This window comes from Colius striatus, chromosome 1, assembly GCF_028858725.1.
Source record: "Colius striatus isolate bColStr4 chromosome 1, bColStr4.1.hap1, whole genome shotgun sequence".
Lineage (NCBI taxonomy): Eukaryota > Metazoa > Chordata > Aves > Coliiformes > Coliidae > Colius > Colius striatus.
Window position 1 is genome coordinate 35,596,492 of NC_084759.1, and position 18,703 is coordinate 35,615,194.

Consider the following 18,703-nt stretch of genomic DNA (forward strand, 5'->3'; position numbering starts at 1 on the left):
GTGACCCTGCTTCTGCAGGGGGGTTGGACTAGATGATCTCTAAAGGTCCATTCCAACCCCTACCATTCTATGATTCCATGAAACCATATATTAGAACTGAAAACTGATGAACTAAAAAGTATGAGTAATATTAAAAAAACCCTCTGTACTAGCTGATTGTTTGGACCTAGGAGAAGATTGTATGTGAAGATGTTATAAAAACCTGAAATACTTATCATCAGTGGAATATGCAGTAGTGATTCAGTTCAAAATTAATGAAAAAATAAAGTAAAATCGTGTATTTTTAGAGAGTAGCTTTTGTATCTTCATTAATGCTGTGTGTACTTTTTATTTCAGGTTGATGAAAAGGCTCTAAAGCACATAACAGAGATGGGTTTCAGCAAAGAATCGGCAAGACAGGCACTTATGGATAACAGTAACAACCTAGAGGCAGCATTAAACTTTCTTCTAAACAGCAGTAAACAGAAACCTATTCAGGGACCACCACCTAGAGGTAAAACTTTCAAACAAGTGCTTTAAAACACTGTTTATGAGCAAAGGAATTTGTATATGGTGGATTACTAATGTAGATATAGAAGGAAATGTATGTTTTATTTTTTTCCCTACAAGTTAGGACACACTGCTAACCTGAACAGTGTCAACGGTTTTTAATTAAGTCACAGATTTGAATATCCTTAAATGGAAAATATCTGTATGTACCCACCAGTTAAAAATGTGTGTACACTTTTTAACATTTATTCTGCACTCACAAATTACTTTGTTGTTTACAGGTAAAGGGAAGGGCCGAGGCCGAATAAGACCTGAAGATGAAGAAGAGCTAGGAAATGCGAGACCGTCTGCACCGAGCACACTCTTTGATTTCTTGGAATCCAAAATGGGTACTCTAACAGTAGAGGGTAAGTTATTGAAATTAATGTATCTTGAACCAATATTGGACAGTGTTGGTGGAATTCTTGTTCCTAGCTTCATCATCTAGAAGATGATTCGCAGAGTTTCCTCCACTACCAAGGAGTGCTAGAGAGCTATCCTTTGAAGCACGGTCAAAGAAATTGCACTGTGGTAGTTTATACTTCTGTCTTGATTATAGAAGACCTTAGGGTATTTATTTCAGGCTTAGATGTCTGAAGGTCAGTAATTTTGAAATAAGATGACACGAGTTGCAGTATGTTAATCTAATTTGATGAAAGTTCTCACAACTTTACAGACTTAAATGTACATAAAGAAAAAAAGCTATACCCACAGTTCTCCTTCCTCAGTTTACAAGCAGCACATTTTGTGTGCTGCCCAGTTAAGAGTCGAGTAATTGTTTTAAGCTTAATTGTTTTTATACTCCCTTTCTCTAGAGGCAAAAAAAAAATCTTTTTGACTGCTATAAAATATTGAACAGATATTTTCTCCAGATTTTCCTGTGTAATAACTGTAAAGGCTGGCAGAAAGGTAGGATTTCACTATGAATAGAAAGGCATTTACTTACAAATGTGATAGCTTATAGTTCTTCTGATAGCAAATACTGTGTTGTTGCTGTACCTAGGTTGAGTTTCATTGCAAAAAAACAGTTTGTAGAAAGTGAAATAAAAAAGTGTTGTGTTAGAGTTGCTTTTCTTATGTATGTTGTATATAATTTGATGATGGTGAGTAGCCACAAGTTTATAGCCTTCTTTATGAAACATGACTAGTTGTGAATTAAACATTTATATAATGAGTCTTCTGTGTATTTGTCAGATACGTAAAATATTTAAAGGAGATACCTTTCCAATACATAAGCATTCTGCATTAGCTGACACAATTTAGTAAACTTTTCATGTAATGAATATAACCATGTTTTCAAAAGCATGTTTAGGGAATCATATTTGAGACATCATCTTTTGGCAACTTGCTTACTAGAGATGAGTTAGATTTTTACAGTTAACAGAAATGAAAACAGTGGTACTATATTTCACATTGTGAATGTTGATATTTCTTGGGAGAAGTTTTGGTCTTATATTGAGAGTTTAGAGAAGCCTTGTATGTTGTGATTGAGAGATACTTAAAGGAAAAGTAAGAGAAATAATCCCTGTGGTAATACCTTTCTTGTTGTCAGTAATCTTACAGTAATAAGTAATTTACCAAAAAATGTGAAATGAGTTAATATATTATTTTTAAATGATATTACTGATTTATAGGGTTTACTTAGGGGTACTTTGTGGTCCTTTGGGTTTAGTATATGTATGTAGCAAAGCATTATGTGAGTAAAAAATAAAGTTATATTTAGCATATATTCTTCAGTTTATAGTCTTCAATATTGTGGTTTAAAGACAAATGCCCTTGGCTTTTCTGTTTGTTTTTTTTTTTTTTCCCCTCTTAAATGAAAAAAATCAATAAATGCCATAAGAAAACCAATTCTATGAATACTTTGTAAAGGCGTACACCTTCAGTTGCCAGAAGTTTCTAGTGTGACACACAAGACTTTAGTTTATGGGTTTTTTTCTCAACATTGTGTTGGATTTTTTAGCATTATCTTGAATGATCAATATGCAATCTGGTGTACTGTTCCTGAGGCATGCTTTTCTGAAAGAAAACCCACTTTTTGACATTTTTAAGAGTTCAGAAAATGTTGTGACGGGAGTGTTAACAGTGTTTGCAACATGATGGCTGTGTCTGCAGTGATCATAGTTACCACTGTGAACCCTTATGTCATAAAGTCTGCATCTATGTGTTTGCAGAAAACAGGATATATGTTACTATTACCTTTTAAATTTCTTTGATCCCAACAGTTGTTTGCAGTAGACATATATAGTTCTCTCTTAGTATTAGAAAGATAGTGGTTAGGAATGGAAGATACGTTGGGGAACCTGCTAGAAACAAATATGTTACATAGCCAAGAATATGGTCTCTTCATTGGTTTTTCTGCACAGTAGCTCTATTAGGGAGGGCTCAGGCAGGCAAATTTGTCTGCATTTATATGTATTATCATAGAGCTTCCACTGAATATAAAAGAAGATTGATTGTTCTGTAGTATTTCTGACCCCTTGCTGTCCTTTATGGTCTCTAAAACCCTGGCTTGTCCTTTTAGGTATTCAGAGAAATGGCCTTCGCAGAGGCATAGTGGTTTTGAATAAATGAGCAAACCCCTACTATTACACTAATGCATATCATCAGGAGCATATGATTACCTGGAATGGTCATATTTATCATTATTGCAGATTACGCCTCTGTGTACTTCTCAGACAGATTGTAATTTCTTCTAAATGATGGAGACTCTATGCAGAAGGAAAAACAAAAGACAATTTTGATGAGACAAGTAGTTTTTAATTCTGCACCCTGTTGCATTTTCTTCAAAAATTATTTATGTGATCTGGGGAGAAAGTATGTGGAAAGAAGGATTGTTTCTTTTCAAGTACAGAAAGGATCGATTTGATTTTCCCTGTGCATCTCCTTGTTTTTCATACCTAGTATTTCTAATACCTCAGAACTGTTGAGAATTTCTAAATTCACTTCTGGATTTGCAGTGTCCAGGCTAGATGGTTCCATTTGTGAATAATAACTGCAGTACAGTCACTTAATTTGTTGTGTTTAATTTGGTACCTTTTCATAGTTGTATTTAGACTAAGAAAAACATTTATGAATTTAAGTATCTTTTTATTTTGTTTGGCAAGTATGTGAAGGGTTTTTTTGGTGTTTTTTTTTAAGTAGTACAAGTTAGTTGTAAGAAAGTAAGTTGTTAGTCTTTTGCCCTGTAGGTAGTGTCTTGTGAGAGCTTTTTTATGTTTAGTCTCCTTTTTTAGAGTTAATGTAATAGGTTTAAGTAATTACAGCTGTCAAAAGTGTAAAATACCGAACTCCATGGCCTATGAGTTTGTCAGTTGTAAAGCACAGCATATGTTAAATATACTTTATTTAAATAGAATGCTAAGAGTTAAACCTATAATTTTATGCTGCGTATTTATGAATTTATTTTTAACTATGGATGGTTGGTGACACATATTAAAATATATGTGTTGAAGCTAGGTAGTTTGACTTTTGGTTGGCAAGAGAAACGTGCTGACTGTGAGAGATACTAGACAAAATTGCTGTCAACTAGCTGCCTTTACTTGCACTTGGATTATTTCTGCTACTGAAAACAAGATTTTTCCATTAATTGTCTTCTTATTTTTCCTTTGTTATGAGGAACAATTCATCAGTCTTTGCCAGCTTAAAGAAACACAAGGATTATCAGGGAGAACAAAACATTACCAAGAGCTCTGACTATAGAATTAGGAAATAATCAACAAAATACTGAGAGCCAGGCACATCTCATTTTCTTTCTCTTCAGTTCTTAGGGACTGAGACCAAGGATGCTTGCATCTGCTTAGGATCCAAACTCATAAAAGCCTTTGGCAGACATCTATGACTTTGAAAGTCTCAATCAAAGATGAACTTTTAAATATCTTTTTTATTATTTATTTGTTATTAAATATGGACCCAGGATGTAGAATCCGTTTCAGATTGCATAGAATTGTCTCTTCAGTCCTTCCAAGAGATAGGCTGTGATTTGGGTGGATGTTTTATGTTCTTGCTGTTGAAGTGACCCTCCTGTGCAACGAACTACAGCATTACTGGGATGACAGAAAATGCAAGTGAGAGGTTACATGTCTGTAGCCAGTTAATAGGAGCAATTAAAGAGAAGAAAGAAAGTCATAGGTGGTCATCTCTCTTTCTTGGTCATGCAGCTGTTATTTAAAGGTGGTGAATTCTGCTCCAAGATTAATTGTTTCAGAAGTTGTTTCTGTATTTTTGGCATCTAGTAAAAATAGCTGTATTGTTAAAGATACCTGGACGATAGCTAAAATTACTTATGTGCTGTGAAATTTCAGTAAACTTTTTCTGATTTTAGAAATATTTCAGTTTTTCCTCAAGGCTTTTAACTAAAGCAATGTAGCTGCTCTGCATTCTTTGGAGATACTTCTTGCTGTTTTACAGTTTTGTATGTACTAGATGCTCTCTGAGGTAACTACCCATCTCAGCTCAGAACAGGTTTCTTCATTTAGAAAAAGGTCAAAGGACAACCCTCAAGACGAAACATTTGATTTTTTTGTCAATTCCTAAATCCTTCCAACTAGCAGGATATTAACATGCTCCAATCCAGTCTTTGGCCCATTTCTACTTCTACTGTTGGAACTTGTAGCTTGTTGGGCTTGTAACTTAATTGTTTAATTTAATGTTAAAAAATACAATTTATAGTGAAGTATTTTGGAATTTAATACATATTTTTCTTTAACGTTGTGTTGGTAAATGTTAAGGCCATCAAAAAGTTCAGTCATTTCATTGTTAAAATGAGGAATAGACATGAAAGAATAGTTTAGGAATAGGAAGAGTGGAGGAAGCTCAGGGGTTTTGCTAGCAGAGGAGAGGGGATGTAAATTATATAATAAAAGAAGACTGTTAATTAGGAAGATAAATTTTTCTTGGTAATAGGAAATCTAAAAGGTTTGGATGAATTATACAGAAGTGGGAAGTGTAATAAAGGGACTTACAGAAAAGTTACAGATGTAAACCAAAGAAAAAGGATATTTTCCTATTCCATTTGTGAACAAGAGATAGAGATACTTTTAAACTTGAAGAATTTAATCTACCCCCCCCCACGTTTTAAACATTACAACATCTAAAATGTAAATATTTTAAAAGAAAATAGTCATAAACTTTACAGTAAGACATATTTTTTTGAGATTATGATCATTCTAAGCCTCATGTATGCTGATGTTACTTTAAAAAAGACATTAGTTTTTCCTTCTTATAGGGGTATATTTGGGATCAGGCAGCAGAGTGCACCAGGCCTGTGCATGCACACCAGACTCATGCACACAATACATGCATGGCCAACTGCCGTAGGTGGACGTGGGCAAGAGAATGACACCTTTGCAGTCATCTGCATGACACAAAGTTGTTTATTTAAGCATGAATCACTCTCAATGCGTTTATGCTTTCCTTTTCGGTCAAAGTCTGGTAGCAGATCTCATACCTGGCCACGCACATGCACACACTCACATGGGTCCCATGACCCTACTTCTGGTGGCCACCTAGGATTCCTGTTGTCTGACTTGCTGACTGATACAAGTTGAAGTTTGCAGTAAGTCTGTCTGGTGTAACTGAGCCCAGACCTGTGGTCTCTGTGGTAGATGGCCCTCACACCCATGGCCTTTCCAGTATTCAGCTGCTAGGTCCTTCTTGTCATGCTTACCAGTTTATCCTGCCACAAGTTAGAGAACTTATTCGTGCAGAACACTTTCAGAAACAGAATTTAATAAGGAAATGAGACAGGCTATAGTGATCATGTGCAGAATTTGGCTGGCAAGTATATTGACCAGGAGACTGCTTACTTGGAACTATCCTGTTTAATCTCATTCCTTCTCTTTTTTCTCATACTTATTACTCCTAGATTCGTCTTACTCTTCACATTCCTGTTTCTTCACCTAAACATCCTATTAAAAATTCCTTGTTTGCTTGGAAACCCCAAAATTCAATAGGAAGTTTCACAGATCTTCACAATTCTCCTCCTACCATAGCAAACTTGCTCCTTTTCTGAAGATCCATGATAATCTTGTTTCTCTTCTTGTCAATTAGAATTATGGTTGAATCTCTTGGAGGTAATACTTTAGCAGTTCCTGTTATGGCTCATTGATCAGGTCTCCAGAGTTGTGGGATTTGTTACTGTTCCTGTTATCTGTGGTTTCACAGCTGTGTTCATTTTATTACTTCTGTTTCTTTCCTTTGTCTTCTATGCTGAATAGCTATTAACAACTTATTTTTACAGAAAGTTTCAATTCAGAACAAAAATACTCATTTTTTTCTCCTCATTTTCCTCACTCTTTTCACTTAATTTTGTAATTCTCTTTTTCTGTTTTAAATCGCAGTTATACAAGTAGGTTAGTGATAGGTCCATGGAGAGAACTTATGCCTGAGTTTTCTTTACTGATAGATCATTTGTCTCTAAGTACAACCCAGAGTACTCTGTGTTTTCCGGTAACTTGGGATTACAGTTCATATGTCTCTGCTAAATTTTCTGTGTAGTATAGTAAATCCTACATGTTTCTCTAAATAATTTTGTTGCTTTTTCATTTAGGTTTGTGTGCAACATGTTAATAATTGATTTTTTTTTTTTCTTTGTAGAACCAAAATTGCAATTTCAGCAACCACATAATGTACAGCACAGAGTTATGAATACGGAACAGAATGGCATCAAAGAGAATCATTCAAGACACATTTCTCGGAATGACATGAGACAACCAAGGAATGAGAAACCCCCTCGTTTTCAAAGGGATATTCAAAATTCAAGGCAAGCTTTGGAAAGTGGTGGATTACCAAGAAACAGAGGTCCTGAGAGGCACAGCTCTTTAGAACATTGGACAGATGAAAAAAGTAAAAGTGACAGACACTATCCTAGAAATGATAGGCCAAAGGATTTGGGTTATCCCATAGCCACACACCAGAGTGATAGCACTTTCAAAAAAAGGGATAACAATATGCAAAACAGAGTAGGAAAAGGAGTGTCTTTCACAGAATTCAAGGAGAACTCTGCTGCGCAAGATGCTACAGACAACAATAACCAGAAACGTGGGAAAAGGGAAAACCAAATACACAATTCAGAAAACTTTTGTGATAGGAAGGCACGAACGATAAGTAATGAAGCCTTTATGGTAAAAAGTGAGCAACATTTTGGTGTTACTAATGATTACCAAAATCCTGGTAGAACTGATAATTTTAGTGCTGTACCAAATGGAGATACTGAACATCATCAGAAGGGAAGACGAGTAGGACCTATCAAATCATCAGGACTTGCTACGATCCCATCTTTTGACGATAAAATGTTGTATTACAACACTGGTCCCAAAAGGAGATCTGGGCCCATCAAACCAGAGAAAATATTAGAGCCGTCGATTCACATGGAATGTGGAAAAAGTTGGAGACCAGGGGATGAATGTTTTGCTCTTTATTGGGAAGACAACAAGGTATGCTTTTGCCAAGTGCGAAGTACTCCAAATTGTACCTTTAAGGTGTTCTTAGGTACATGCGAGAGATGTGACATGCTAACACAGAAACACAGGCTTTGTTCATAGCTGTATAGTGTGCTTCTAGGATAGCTTCTTGTTTTTGTTGTGGTTTTGATTTTGAGATATGTTGCTTACATTAATTGCATGAAACATTGAGTTCTTAAATTTATCTTGAAGATGAATATTTCTCTCATTTACATGATGTTTAGGATGACTGAGCTCCTAACTGAAGCGTTTGACTTAAGTGCTGAAAATTTGAAGGGATGAGTATTGATCTAGGTGCATATATTCTTTTCCAAGGATTGAGAAACAGGATGCTGCACTAACTGGAATAGTCTGTAATGGTAGACATGTAATGCCTTACTCTAAAATAAGTCAGTGTACTACCTTTACTATTGCAAGGGAAGACCAGAGTCTGCAGGAATGGGAGTCTCTTAAAAAAATCCCCTTTATTTCTATAATTGCAGAAGGGAAACAGCAAAAGGCTTGGGTTTTATTATCACGAGTAGACTATTAGCTGAAGAATTTGTGAGTTGTGGTGCATAATTGTTCTGTTGTATTAATTTTAAAAGGTTTAAATACTTCAGCTGTCTTTCCTCTTAATAAGATTTCTCTTGCAGCAAGATTCTGGAATATATGAAACTTGCAAAATAACTAGATATAAGGTAATCCCTGACTGTTACCTGAAAAATATTCTTCACATTAGAAGAGTTTCTCTGAGGGTTATTATTTTTTTTGTAGCAGTAGTAAATGCTTCTGCTCACATCTGTGACAGTTTTGAAGTGGACGATAAAATACAGCACTGAGTTTAACCATGTTAGGCACTGAGGGGTTTTTTGTATGTTAAATAAGATAGAAGTGATTTAATGTCTTTAAAATAAATGGTCTATATTTACATAATACCAAAAAATGAAGTTTTGTGTTTAGAAAAAGGGGTTTTTTTAAAAAGGGGCAGTTTCATCATTTTTAACATTTTATTATGTGCTAAAGTAGGTAAATATTAATATATATGGTGTGTATAGTTGATAGATACTGATATTTTAAGGAAGAGTCTTACAGTAACTCTTCTCTGTGTACAACAGAAGATTAGTGATGAATTCATTCAAGCTTTAGAAAAATGAAAACCAGTCTAATTTTATAAGTTGCGTATTTTCTCAATGACTTATTCTAAATACATTTTGCTGTGTTCTAGCAGTCTACCATGTGGAAGTTGGATGTATCTGGTTTAATATATGGTACAAATTTAACTCAAAATATACTACTAAGACTAAATAATACCTATCTACATACATGTATATATGTATGAAAAGGTAGTTTTTAAGCTGTTTGTGGTGTTTCAGGTAGTGTTTTATGACCTTTGAAAATTTCTCTTTTAAGTTCTACCGGGCAGAAATTGAAGCTCTCCATTCTTCTGGGACAACTGCAGTTGTTAAATTTTGTGATTATGGAAATTATGAAGAGGTGCTTCTCAGCAACATCAGGCCCGTTCATGCAGACACGTGGGTATGTGATTACAAATTGTATAAGAAAACATAAACTACATAGTCTGTACAAAATATGTAACCCTTCAAAAACTGATGCCCAGTCATGCAAAGAATGTTAACTGCATATGTAGAAAAATAGTTAAGTGAATACACGAACAAAATCTCAGCTTCTGGTTGTCTTTATGATAAAACTGTATTATCTTGTGATGATATTCCTGTATAATAAATTTTAATTGTATTGTTTAAATGGATAGTTAACCGGTCAGCCAAAGAGTTTTATGTGTATTTTCTCTCTTAAAAGTTGTGATTTTGTCTGTTCATCTGTTTTATTTCATGTACATTCTACACTGTTTTGTAAAGGTTGTGAAGCAGTCTTTTAAAACAGATTTTGCTACATATGTATCTATGGCTTAAAATAGACATCTGTATCACTTCATTTTATATCAGGATTTCATTCTTGTTTCAGTGATTTCTTATTTGCCAGATATTGTGGTGGAGATGTATGCCTCTGTGTTTTATGAGGTTAGAATGTATTAGCCTTATGGAAGTTGGATATTTTAAAGGATTTTATTTGTGAATGTTATGGAAGTAGAGGTACAATTTGATTCAAAAAAACCCCAAACCAAACCCGAAACAAAACAGTCTGAAGTGCACAATTTTTTGCTGTTTACTCTCAGTATAAAAAACTGCTCAAAAGTGCTTCTGTTAGTTTCTTACCTCTGGGTCATATAGCCATGTTACTACTGTTGCAGAGGCTGAACAGTCAACTACTGTTTCCTACCGGTGGTCTTTTAACTTCTGCCATTGTCTGTAGCAGTCAGATAACCTTATGGCCTCTGAGATGGCCTTTTTGTAGTTAAAAAGATAGCTGAAGCTCTTGCCAGCCAGTGAGTTTCTATTTCTAAAAGTGTACCTTTCTTTTTTCTTTCTTTTTTTTCCCAGTAGCTGAGCTGTAAGGTGCTAGCTAATTTCTTACCATTTTGACCCTTCTTCTGGGTTAGTAATCAGCCTGTTCTTCACGTTTTTGATTAGTCTTGGAATGGCTTCTATTTTACTTCAGTTTTCCAAAAGTTATCTTCCACAGTCTGAGAACTTGGTCTGATGTTAAGACTAAATTGATATAGTAGTCAGCTGCCAACTGAAGCTAGTATTTGTTCTTTGTGCCTATCTCTGACCACATTTCCTTCCTCTTCCCTCATCTCCCATGTTGGATTGTTAGTCATGTAGCCACAGGATGAGTGGAATAAGTTGGACCACTTTTGTGTTCCCCCTAGGTTTCTTTGATTTTCAAGAGTTAGTTTGTTAAAGCTGACACAAGATGGTGGGACAGTGTATGGAGAGGCTGTTCTGCTGCTGAAGTAGTGTAGTCCTAACATCATATTGTGTCTGGATTAGTCATTGAGACTTCCTCATTTTTTACTGGAGAGAAATAAAGATTTTTTCCAAGGACCTTTCAAGTCCATTCAGAAGTGAAAGATACCTTTCTCCAGGTTGTTTTTTTTTTGCTTACGGAAGCCTAGGTGAATAGCATAATTTCAAACAATTAGGTTTAGGTCATTACAGTGATGAGATAAACACCCAACATCTTCACAATAGAATTTTTATGGTTTCTTTATGAGATTTTACTCTTTTTGTTGCTAAAAGATCCTTGCAGCTGTAGGATTTTGGCAGGAGAGAGTTGCTTAGAATGCTGTTGATTTTATTTTTTTGTGTTTAGATGCTGACTCTAGTCCTCATGTTTTTGCAGTTCTTAATCACCCATTGGAGTCATGCTCTGATACTCAGATTTGTCCTTTAAGCTGAACACTATCACTTGGGTTTCTCTCATTGTTCATGTTAATATATAAATCTATATAATGCACATAAATGCAAAATTAAGTTCTCATGCTGCTTAATACTTAATTCCTTTTCATTAGATTTAAGTAACTTTGTGGTATTTTCTCTTTGCAAGAGGAAAAAAGCAGATTTTAAACTAATGTGAATAAATACTTCTCTTTCACTGATTGATCAGCAACAATGAATTTGTTTAGAGGTTTTTTTTCAGTCCTTCTAGATAACTTCCAGTTAGCAAAGTCTTTCTTTCCTTTCTATATGGGAGACTTGTTACTAATGTAGAAATATACTGTGAGTTTTGATTTCCTAATATTGCTATTTTTTAGACTCCATTTTGAAAGAGATATTGATACTAAGAAAAGATTTAGTGAATTGACTTAGACATAAATTTAGTTAGTGTTAGAATTGATTATTCTTTACTGTTTCCTCCAGCACACTTTTTCTGTGAACTGGTGGAAGTATACCACTGGGAGGAAGAAAAAAAAATAAAGAAAAACAAAAAATTACTCAACTAGTCACTTGACAAAACAACCAAAATGTCAGTATAACTTTATTTTGATCCTATGAGCTATTATTTAAGCACCTGAGCTTCTGATCTACTTTTGATGTCCTTTAAAATTATGAAAAATGGTAAAATAATGAAAATTCTTTAGTGGGTTTAATATAATCTTCACTCCCTGCCCATTATAACATTTTGCTGCCTGTTACTGATGGCTGTCTAATACTGAACTGCATTGCATTAGTATAAATTTTGTGAGTTTGTGGGGTTTTTTTTGGTTAATTTTATTTTTTTGCTTTGTTTTTCTTGACTGTAGATAGGAACTGCCTGGTATTCTTAGGATACATTATGCTTTCCACTGTAATGGAAAAACTGTTATGAGATGATCCTAAGGCTCCTTGATAATTGATTGTATTCTGTCCATCACCCAGTTTCCCCTGAGTCCTTGTAAGTTTTCAGTCTCTCTGACACAGACCATGCTGCTATTTATCTTTCTGATGGCTAGAAGTGCAGAAGATAAAGATGTGTTTTGTGTAAGATAAATCAAAAAGCTAGTGGGAATTTTTTTCCCAATAATTACTTACAGTACCTGTATAAATACATATGAGAAAACTAAAACTGTTACTTTTTTCTTAGTGCTTGCAAAATATGTCTTAGGTATGCAATTCTTAAAAGAGATTTAATAATACAATTACATTTGGATTCCACCATTTTATAGTTCTAAGTATGTAACACTATTGTATTCTTTTATTTCCCTTGATGGTAGCAGGTGTCACTTAATGAAAATATCATAATCCTAATGAAAAACTTAACTAAAAAGCCATTGTAGAAATAACAACTGCTTGTTTTTTCATGTGAAATATGTAAGATAATGCAATCAACTGAAAAGCATGGGGCCTTCCTAACTCAATAGTTTGTTCTATGGAAAAAAATAAATAAAATCAAGATAATACTTAAAATTTAAAGTCTTACTTTTATTCTCTACCTTGCAGGACCTTTTTTCCTTAATAAATTATGAAAATTATCTTGTGACATTTTTCCCCAAAGCCAAGTCCTTGCTTTCCCTTTTCCATTCTGTTTTTCCATAATCATGTAGTAAGTCTTGCTCCACTGCTTAAACTTTGCTTTCTACTCTTACATGGAGGAAATGAAGATTACTGTTTTCCTACCTATATAAGTTATGGCCTTAATCCAATTGCTCTCATAACAAGATGGAATTCATATGAACTCATTGCTTAAAGTAATTAATTTAAACATACTAATTTTGAATTGAAGTCTGTAGTTTAGTGTAGTTCCTTCTTCCCGTGTCTTGCATTGTGTTTCTGCCTAAAGAAGTAAGAAGGTAAAAAAAAAAATATTATTAAGGTGTGTATAAGCTTATTTCTTCTGTAGTTTGTTTTGTGGAGACTAAAATTCCCCTTTGTAGCATTCCTCAGCTCATTCCTCCAAGAAGGAATTAATTGAGGAAAGAAAGTAGCAGAGAGTCTTGGATTACAGTTAAATTGATACCGGCAGACGTTTGAGAGCTTAAATGTCATGTTGTCTTGTACTTCTGAGAACTTCTACAGGTGTTGAATTATCAGAAATCAAACTATAGTTCCAGGCTTTCATATGCTTGGTCCCCTGTTTCAGGTAAATAAAGAAGTAAGCTCAGTCTTCTGAAGGTGTTCAAACCTCTCTCTAGATATGTCAAGAGCAACATTGAAAACCACTAAATAGTGTAAAGGATTTTACAGCTGCCTTTTTGCCTACCTGCTTTATGGAGGTTATGAACCCATTCCAGTGTCTTGATTTATGACAGGCAAATACTTACTAGAAGGATTGGGTGCCATTTCTTTATGGCTCGTCGGCCACGATCCCCTTGGCATCACACTATGATCTTTGTGTTCTATGTTGAACAGGAAGTCTTTCCTGCTGAATAATTAAATAGGTGCAGTAGATAAATGTGTCTTGGTTGAATCCATTGCCTAACTTCTGTCCTCATTAACTACACTAAAAACAAGACTGTTCAGAAAAGTGTCCAGTCTACTTAACTACTTCTTAGGATTACTGTAGAAGTATTGTCCCTAAATAGTTACATCAGGAAATAATTTGATGTCTTTAGTTCTTTGTCTTTTATACTGTTTGGAAAAATCCCTAGAGTAATTTTACAGTTCATAATTACTCATTGACTAAATGAATCAAATGAAGGCTGAATATTTTGGACTAACCTGCTTCTTTAGTGGTCATGCATATTTATTACTTTTTTTCTCAAAAGTTACTGGTGTGGATTTGGTTTCAACAAAGGCTTTATATAAAGACTTTCTTTTCTTTCTGCTTTATTAAAGCACTTTACATTTAGGCAGATATTTTGTGAGGATGTGCCTCACTTTCCATCTCACCAATACGTGTTGATTTCAGTTTCCTCTGTCCTGCCAGGCTGAAAAATTACTTTTTGTAGTCTATCCTAAACTTTTTTTTGGTTGAAATAATCTTTTTGCCAGAGACTTCTTTCACTTACTGGAATAGTCTTATATTCCATTATATCTTTCGCAGAGCTTCAACGTATATGCCTTTATACATTAGTTAGGATAAGAATTTATTTATTTCCTCAACCTTTTTTAAGAGACAGTATTAAGAGACAACTGTTTGGAAAACATTTATCCTGATAAACTAATACTAAGTATTTTTCTTTCACATTTCTGAAAAATTACATAGGTTTTCAGACTTCATCTTGGTGTATCCATGTTGGAGTACAAACAGATGATCACAGCTTAACTGTTCCTCTGAAAGTTACTGACCCTTAGCTGAGATGTGATAACTGACATTTAAAGGTAGTTAAGGAACTGCATTTTACTTTTTAATAAACTAAAACCAGGCAAATTTCATTTGCGAGGAGGTAATTTATACTAAATGGACATAAAACAATGGCTTTCAATTCTCTGTCTGTATCATTAGCCATGGTAAAATATGTTTGAGTCTTCCACTTGAGCATTTCATATTCATCAGATTGTGAAATATCATTGCTATTTATTGCCAGCTATACAAATCATATTAAGGACACATTATTCTTGGAGTATGTAATTACTGGAAAAGTTGTGACAGTTAAAGCAAGATACTTTGAGCATTACACTTTTTCTCCTTCCTCACGCTCTCATTATCAAATGTAATTGCATTACTTGAAGACTGCATATGGACTCCATAGATTGGTTTTTTTGAGGAACACTTCCTCACTAAATGCCTTTCTTTAAAGTGACTTGCAATTTTGTTTAGAGATAGCATAGCTTAACTTGTTTTAAGTATTCTGTTTGATCCTGTTGTCATGCACTGAAAGTTCTTTAGATTGTTGTTTTTAGACTCTTGAAGGATTCTATGCTTGGATTTGTCTGCATTGCTTATGTTGAGGTTGAACATTAAGAGAGTGTAAAAGAAGGTTGTGTAAAAATATTTGGACTATTCCTGCCAGAACCATTTAGCTTCTGATGTCCCTGTCTCCTTCATGTGTGAGTGACCTGAGTCTGCCCACATTTAATGGACTAATTCAAAGGATTTTGATTAAAGAGGAAACTTGAGGAATTGGCATAGTATTCCTGACTAGTTGCTTTTTAGGGAAGAGAAACATCATACTTGTTGTGGTTTAGCCCAGCCAGCAATGAAGCACCATGACAGTCTCTTGCTCACTGCCCCCCATCCACCCCCACCCTCATTAGGGTGGCAGAGGACCCAGAAAAATGGGAGGAAAAAAGATAACCAAGGTTGTTGTGGATTGAGACAAAGGCAGGGAGGGCTCACTGCCAATACGGTTCCAGGCAAACAGACTCCACTACTCAATTTAGAGAGGAAAGTAGGAAAGTTTAATACCTAAAGAAAAAGAACAAAGCAAAAAAGGGAGTAGGATGATGAGAAAATTACAGCCAGCACTTTAAGATCTCCCTCCCCCATCCATCTTTTTTTCCCAGGCTCAGCTCACTGCTCCCAATATCTCTACCTCTTCCCACCTCAATGGCTCAGAGGGACAGGGAGTGGGGGATGTGGTCTCTGTCACAGATGGGCTCTGCCACTTCTCTCTTCTCAGATGAGGATGACTCCTGGCATTCTTCCCCTGCTCAGATAAAGGGTCCCTCCCACAGGATACAGTCCCTAACAAACTTCTCTGGTGTAGGTTCTTCCCAGCAGCTGCAGCTTGTGCTGACACAGGACGCAGTCCTTAATGAATATCTGTGTCGTGAGTTCTTCCCCACAGTTATAACTTCTGTGAATATGGGGTCCCTCACACTGGACATGGCCTCCTCTGGCCATAGTCACTGCCCCTGATGTGGGGTCTTTAACGAAATGCAAACAAATCTCAGCTTCACCAGCCCTGTCTGTAGAACGCAGGGGAGTCTCTGCTCCAGCACACCACCTCCTTTTTTTCCTCTCTGACCTTGGAGTCTACATTGGCGCTTCTCTCTCTCTCTTTCCACTCCTTGCACCACCACCATCCGGAAAAGAAGAAGGGACAGAAGAAAGAGGAAACAGGAAGAACCCTCCTTCTTAAAAAGTGATTGTGGAGGCATTTAATTGGCTCAGCCCCAGTAGTGGGTCTGGCTCAGAGCTGGGGAGAGTTTCAAACAACTTCTTACAGGAGCCACCTTTACAGCCCCTTCCCCATTACCAGAAACAGCATCATGTTAAACCATGACAATACTGTTGGCTTGATATTGTTATGGAGATTGTCATAACTTCTCCACACTAACTTGTTTTGTAGTGGGATATGTGTATATCATTCCAGGTTTTACTCCTCCTTATGTATACAGCACATATTAAATAGACATGTTATTAAATAACCTGAAGTTTCCTTGTACAGGAATTGTTAATGTCTGCCGTGCTTATATTTTGTTTCGTTTTTTTTTTTCCTTGTTTGACTTGCAAGTATTAATAGTAGTAATACTGAAAATGAGAACTCTTCTATTATGGAACCAGTTGACCAAAAGCTTTTTTCTTTTTCCCTGGAAGGTGATTAAAGCACCTGAAATTGCTCCTTTGGGGTTTTTTGTTGTTGCTGGTGGTTGGATTTTGGGATGTGTGGGAGTGGAGTGAGAGAGTGAGGGGTTTTTATTTCTGCTTATGTTGTCTTTTATGTTATCTTCCTTTCTTTGAGTAAATTCTGTGAGGTTTGTAACTATGAGGACTCTACTCATGCTTCTTTTTCTTGATTTGCAAATTTCTTTCTCAGAATATCTCGAGAGCATAAACAGAAGAGGAAAGGTTTCGGTGTAACATCTTTTGTACAAGATTAGATGTACCAGTTAAGTTTTTAGAAGGCAAGCTAGATTTTCAAAATTTTGGAGAAGTGTTATTTGCTTCAGCCTTATGTGAAACACTTATCATCTTTGCTATGTTAATCTAGATGCTTTTTTTTAAACATAAGTATGAAACGGACTAATTCTTGTAATTTTATTGGGGAGAGGGGGGTAGAATGTGAAAGATTTTGAGATGAGTTGTATATTCCTTTTAAAAATTAAGTTTGGTATTGAAGAGCTCTTGCCAAAGTGGAAGAACTGTTTTGCTAATGAGAACAAGAACTGATTAACAGTAAAGCAATAAATATGTATTGACTGTATAGAGGGATTTTTTCCCTCCATTTTTTATGCATTTATTGTGTTTGTCTAACATACGTTGTAGAACCTTCTATGTTAGGACATGCTCTCATGCAGGAGGATATAAGTGGATTACTTCATTGCACAGAAAAATTGCTTCAGATTCTCTTAGGCTTCTAAAGCACATTTATTGGTCTTTTTTCTTTTTTTTTTTTTGTTTCATTAGCCTATACTCGCTTAGTATTTTTGTTAATATCTGGAAATGTTAATTCTGACCTAATGAGAATCTTGAATACTTCTTGTAGTGTCAGTAGATATGAAAAACTTTACTGTAAAGGTTTGTGTAGTTATGTCTTAGTATCCTGTTTTCTTCATTCCCGGTGTTGATCTGTTTTCTGGACTTCTGGGCGTTTTCATTCTTTCCCTAAATTCTCTTTACTCATACAGGACTTAAACTGTATGTGAAATGGCATAGAGGAGAAAATAAAAACATCAGTGTTTAGCTATTGCAGTAACCTTTGTTTCTCTCCAGGACAATGATGATGAACCTTCTCAAGTGCCAGGACTGAAAGAAAAAATTTTAGAAGATATTGGATGCAGGCTTGACGGGGCTTCTCTTCTTACTTTCTTTCCTTCCTAGCCTATTCTAGTCTCCTTTTCCTTGTGCATGTAATCAGTCTCCTTTCGATGTTTGACACTTGTTGGGTTACATAGGAATCCTCACTACTAAGTGCTGAGAGGCCCAGCCTTTGGAATTTGCACCGTAAGTCATAGAGTTTCATCATTACTGTCTAGTTAGGTCCCCAGGGAGAGAGTTGAATCTTCCACAGGTTCCAGGCCTGTGAAAGGAGGGAGCTGCTATTGATCTTTTGACCTTGGAGAAGGACTTCCCTCCATGCCAAGGAGGGAAGGCAAGTATTGGAAATGTGAGTAAAATGGTGTGTGTAAGAGTTATTGGGTAGTACTCTTACTTTTCTTACAAATGGAAAAGCTGTCTTTTTTTAATGTTATGCCTAACTTATTGACTAATTATGTGTAGACATAAAAAAATTTCTGAAGATTAGGTTTTAGAGCTTTAGAATCATAGAATTGTTTTGATTAGAGAAGACCTTTTAGAGAATCACATCCAACTGTTACCCAAGCACTGCTGTCACTAAACCATGTCCCCAAGCACCACATCTACATGTCTCTTTAAATAGCTCCAGGGATGATGACTCTGCCACTTCCCTGGGAATCATAGAATGGTAGGGGTTAGAAGGGACCTTTAGAGATCATCTAGTCCAACCTCCCTGCAGAAGCAGAGTCACCTAGATCAGGTCGTAT

General features: G+C 35.5%; 1 protein-coding gene across 2 annotated transcripts in view; it reads left to right on the forward strand.

The window, feature by feature from the left end:
• TDRD3 (tudor domain containing 3) overlaps positions 1-18,703 on the forward strand; it is a 99,222-nt gene that overhangs the window by 65,998 nt on the left and 14,521 nt on the right. For both annotated transcript variants that reach the window (XM_061995377.1, XM_061995388.1), the window contains 4 exons: positions 337-493; positions 771-896; positions 7,126-7,964; positions 9,384-9,509. In XM_061995377.1, the coding sequence (XP_061851361.1) occupies positions 337-493; positions 771-896; positions 7,126-7,964; positions 9,384-9,509 (1,248 nt within the window). The remainder of the gene's footprint in view (positions 1-336; positions 494-770; positions 897-7,125; positions 7,965-9,383; positions 9,510-18,703) is intronic.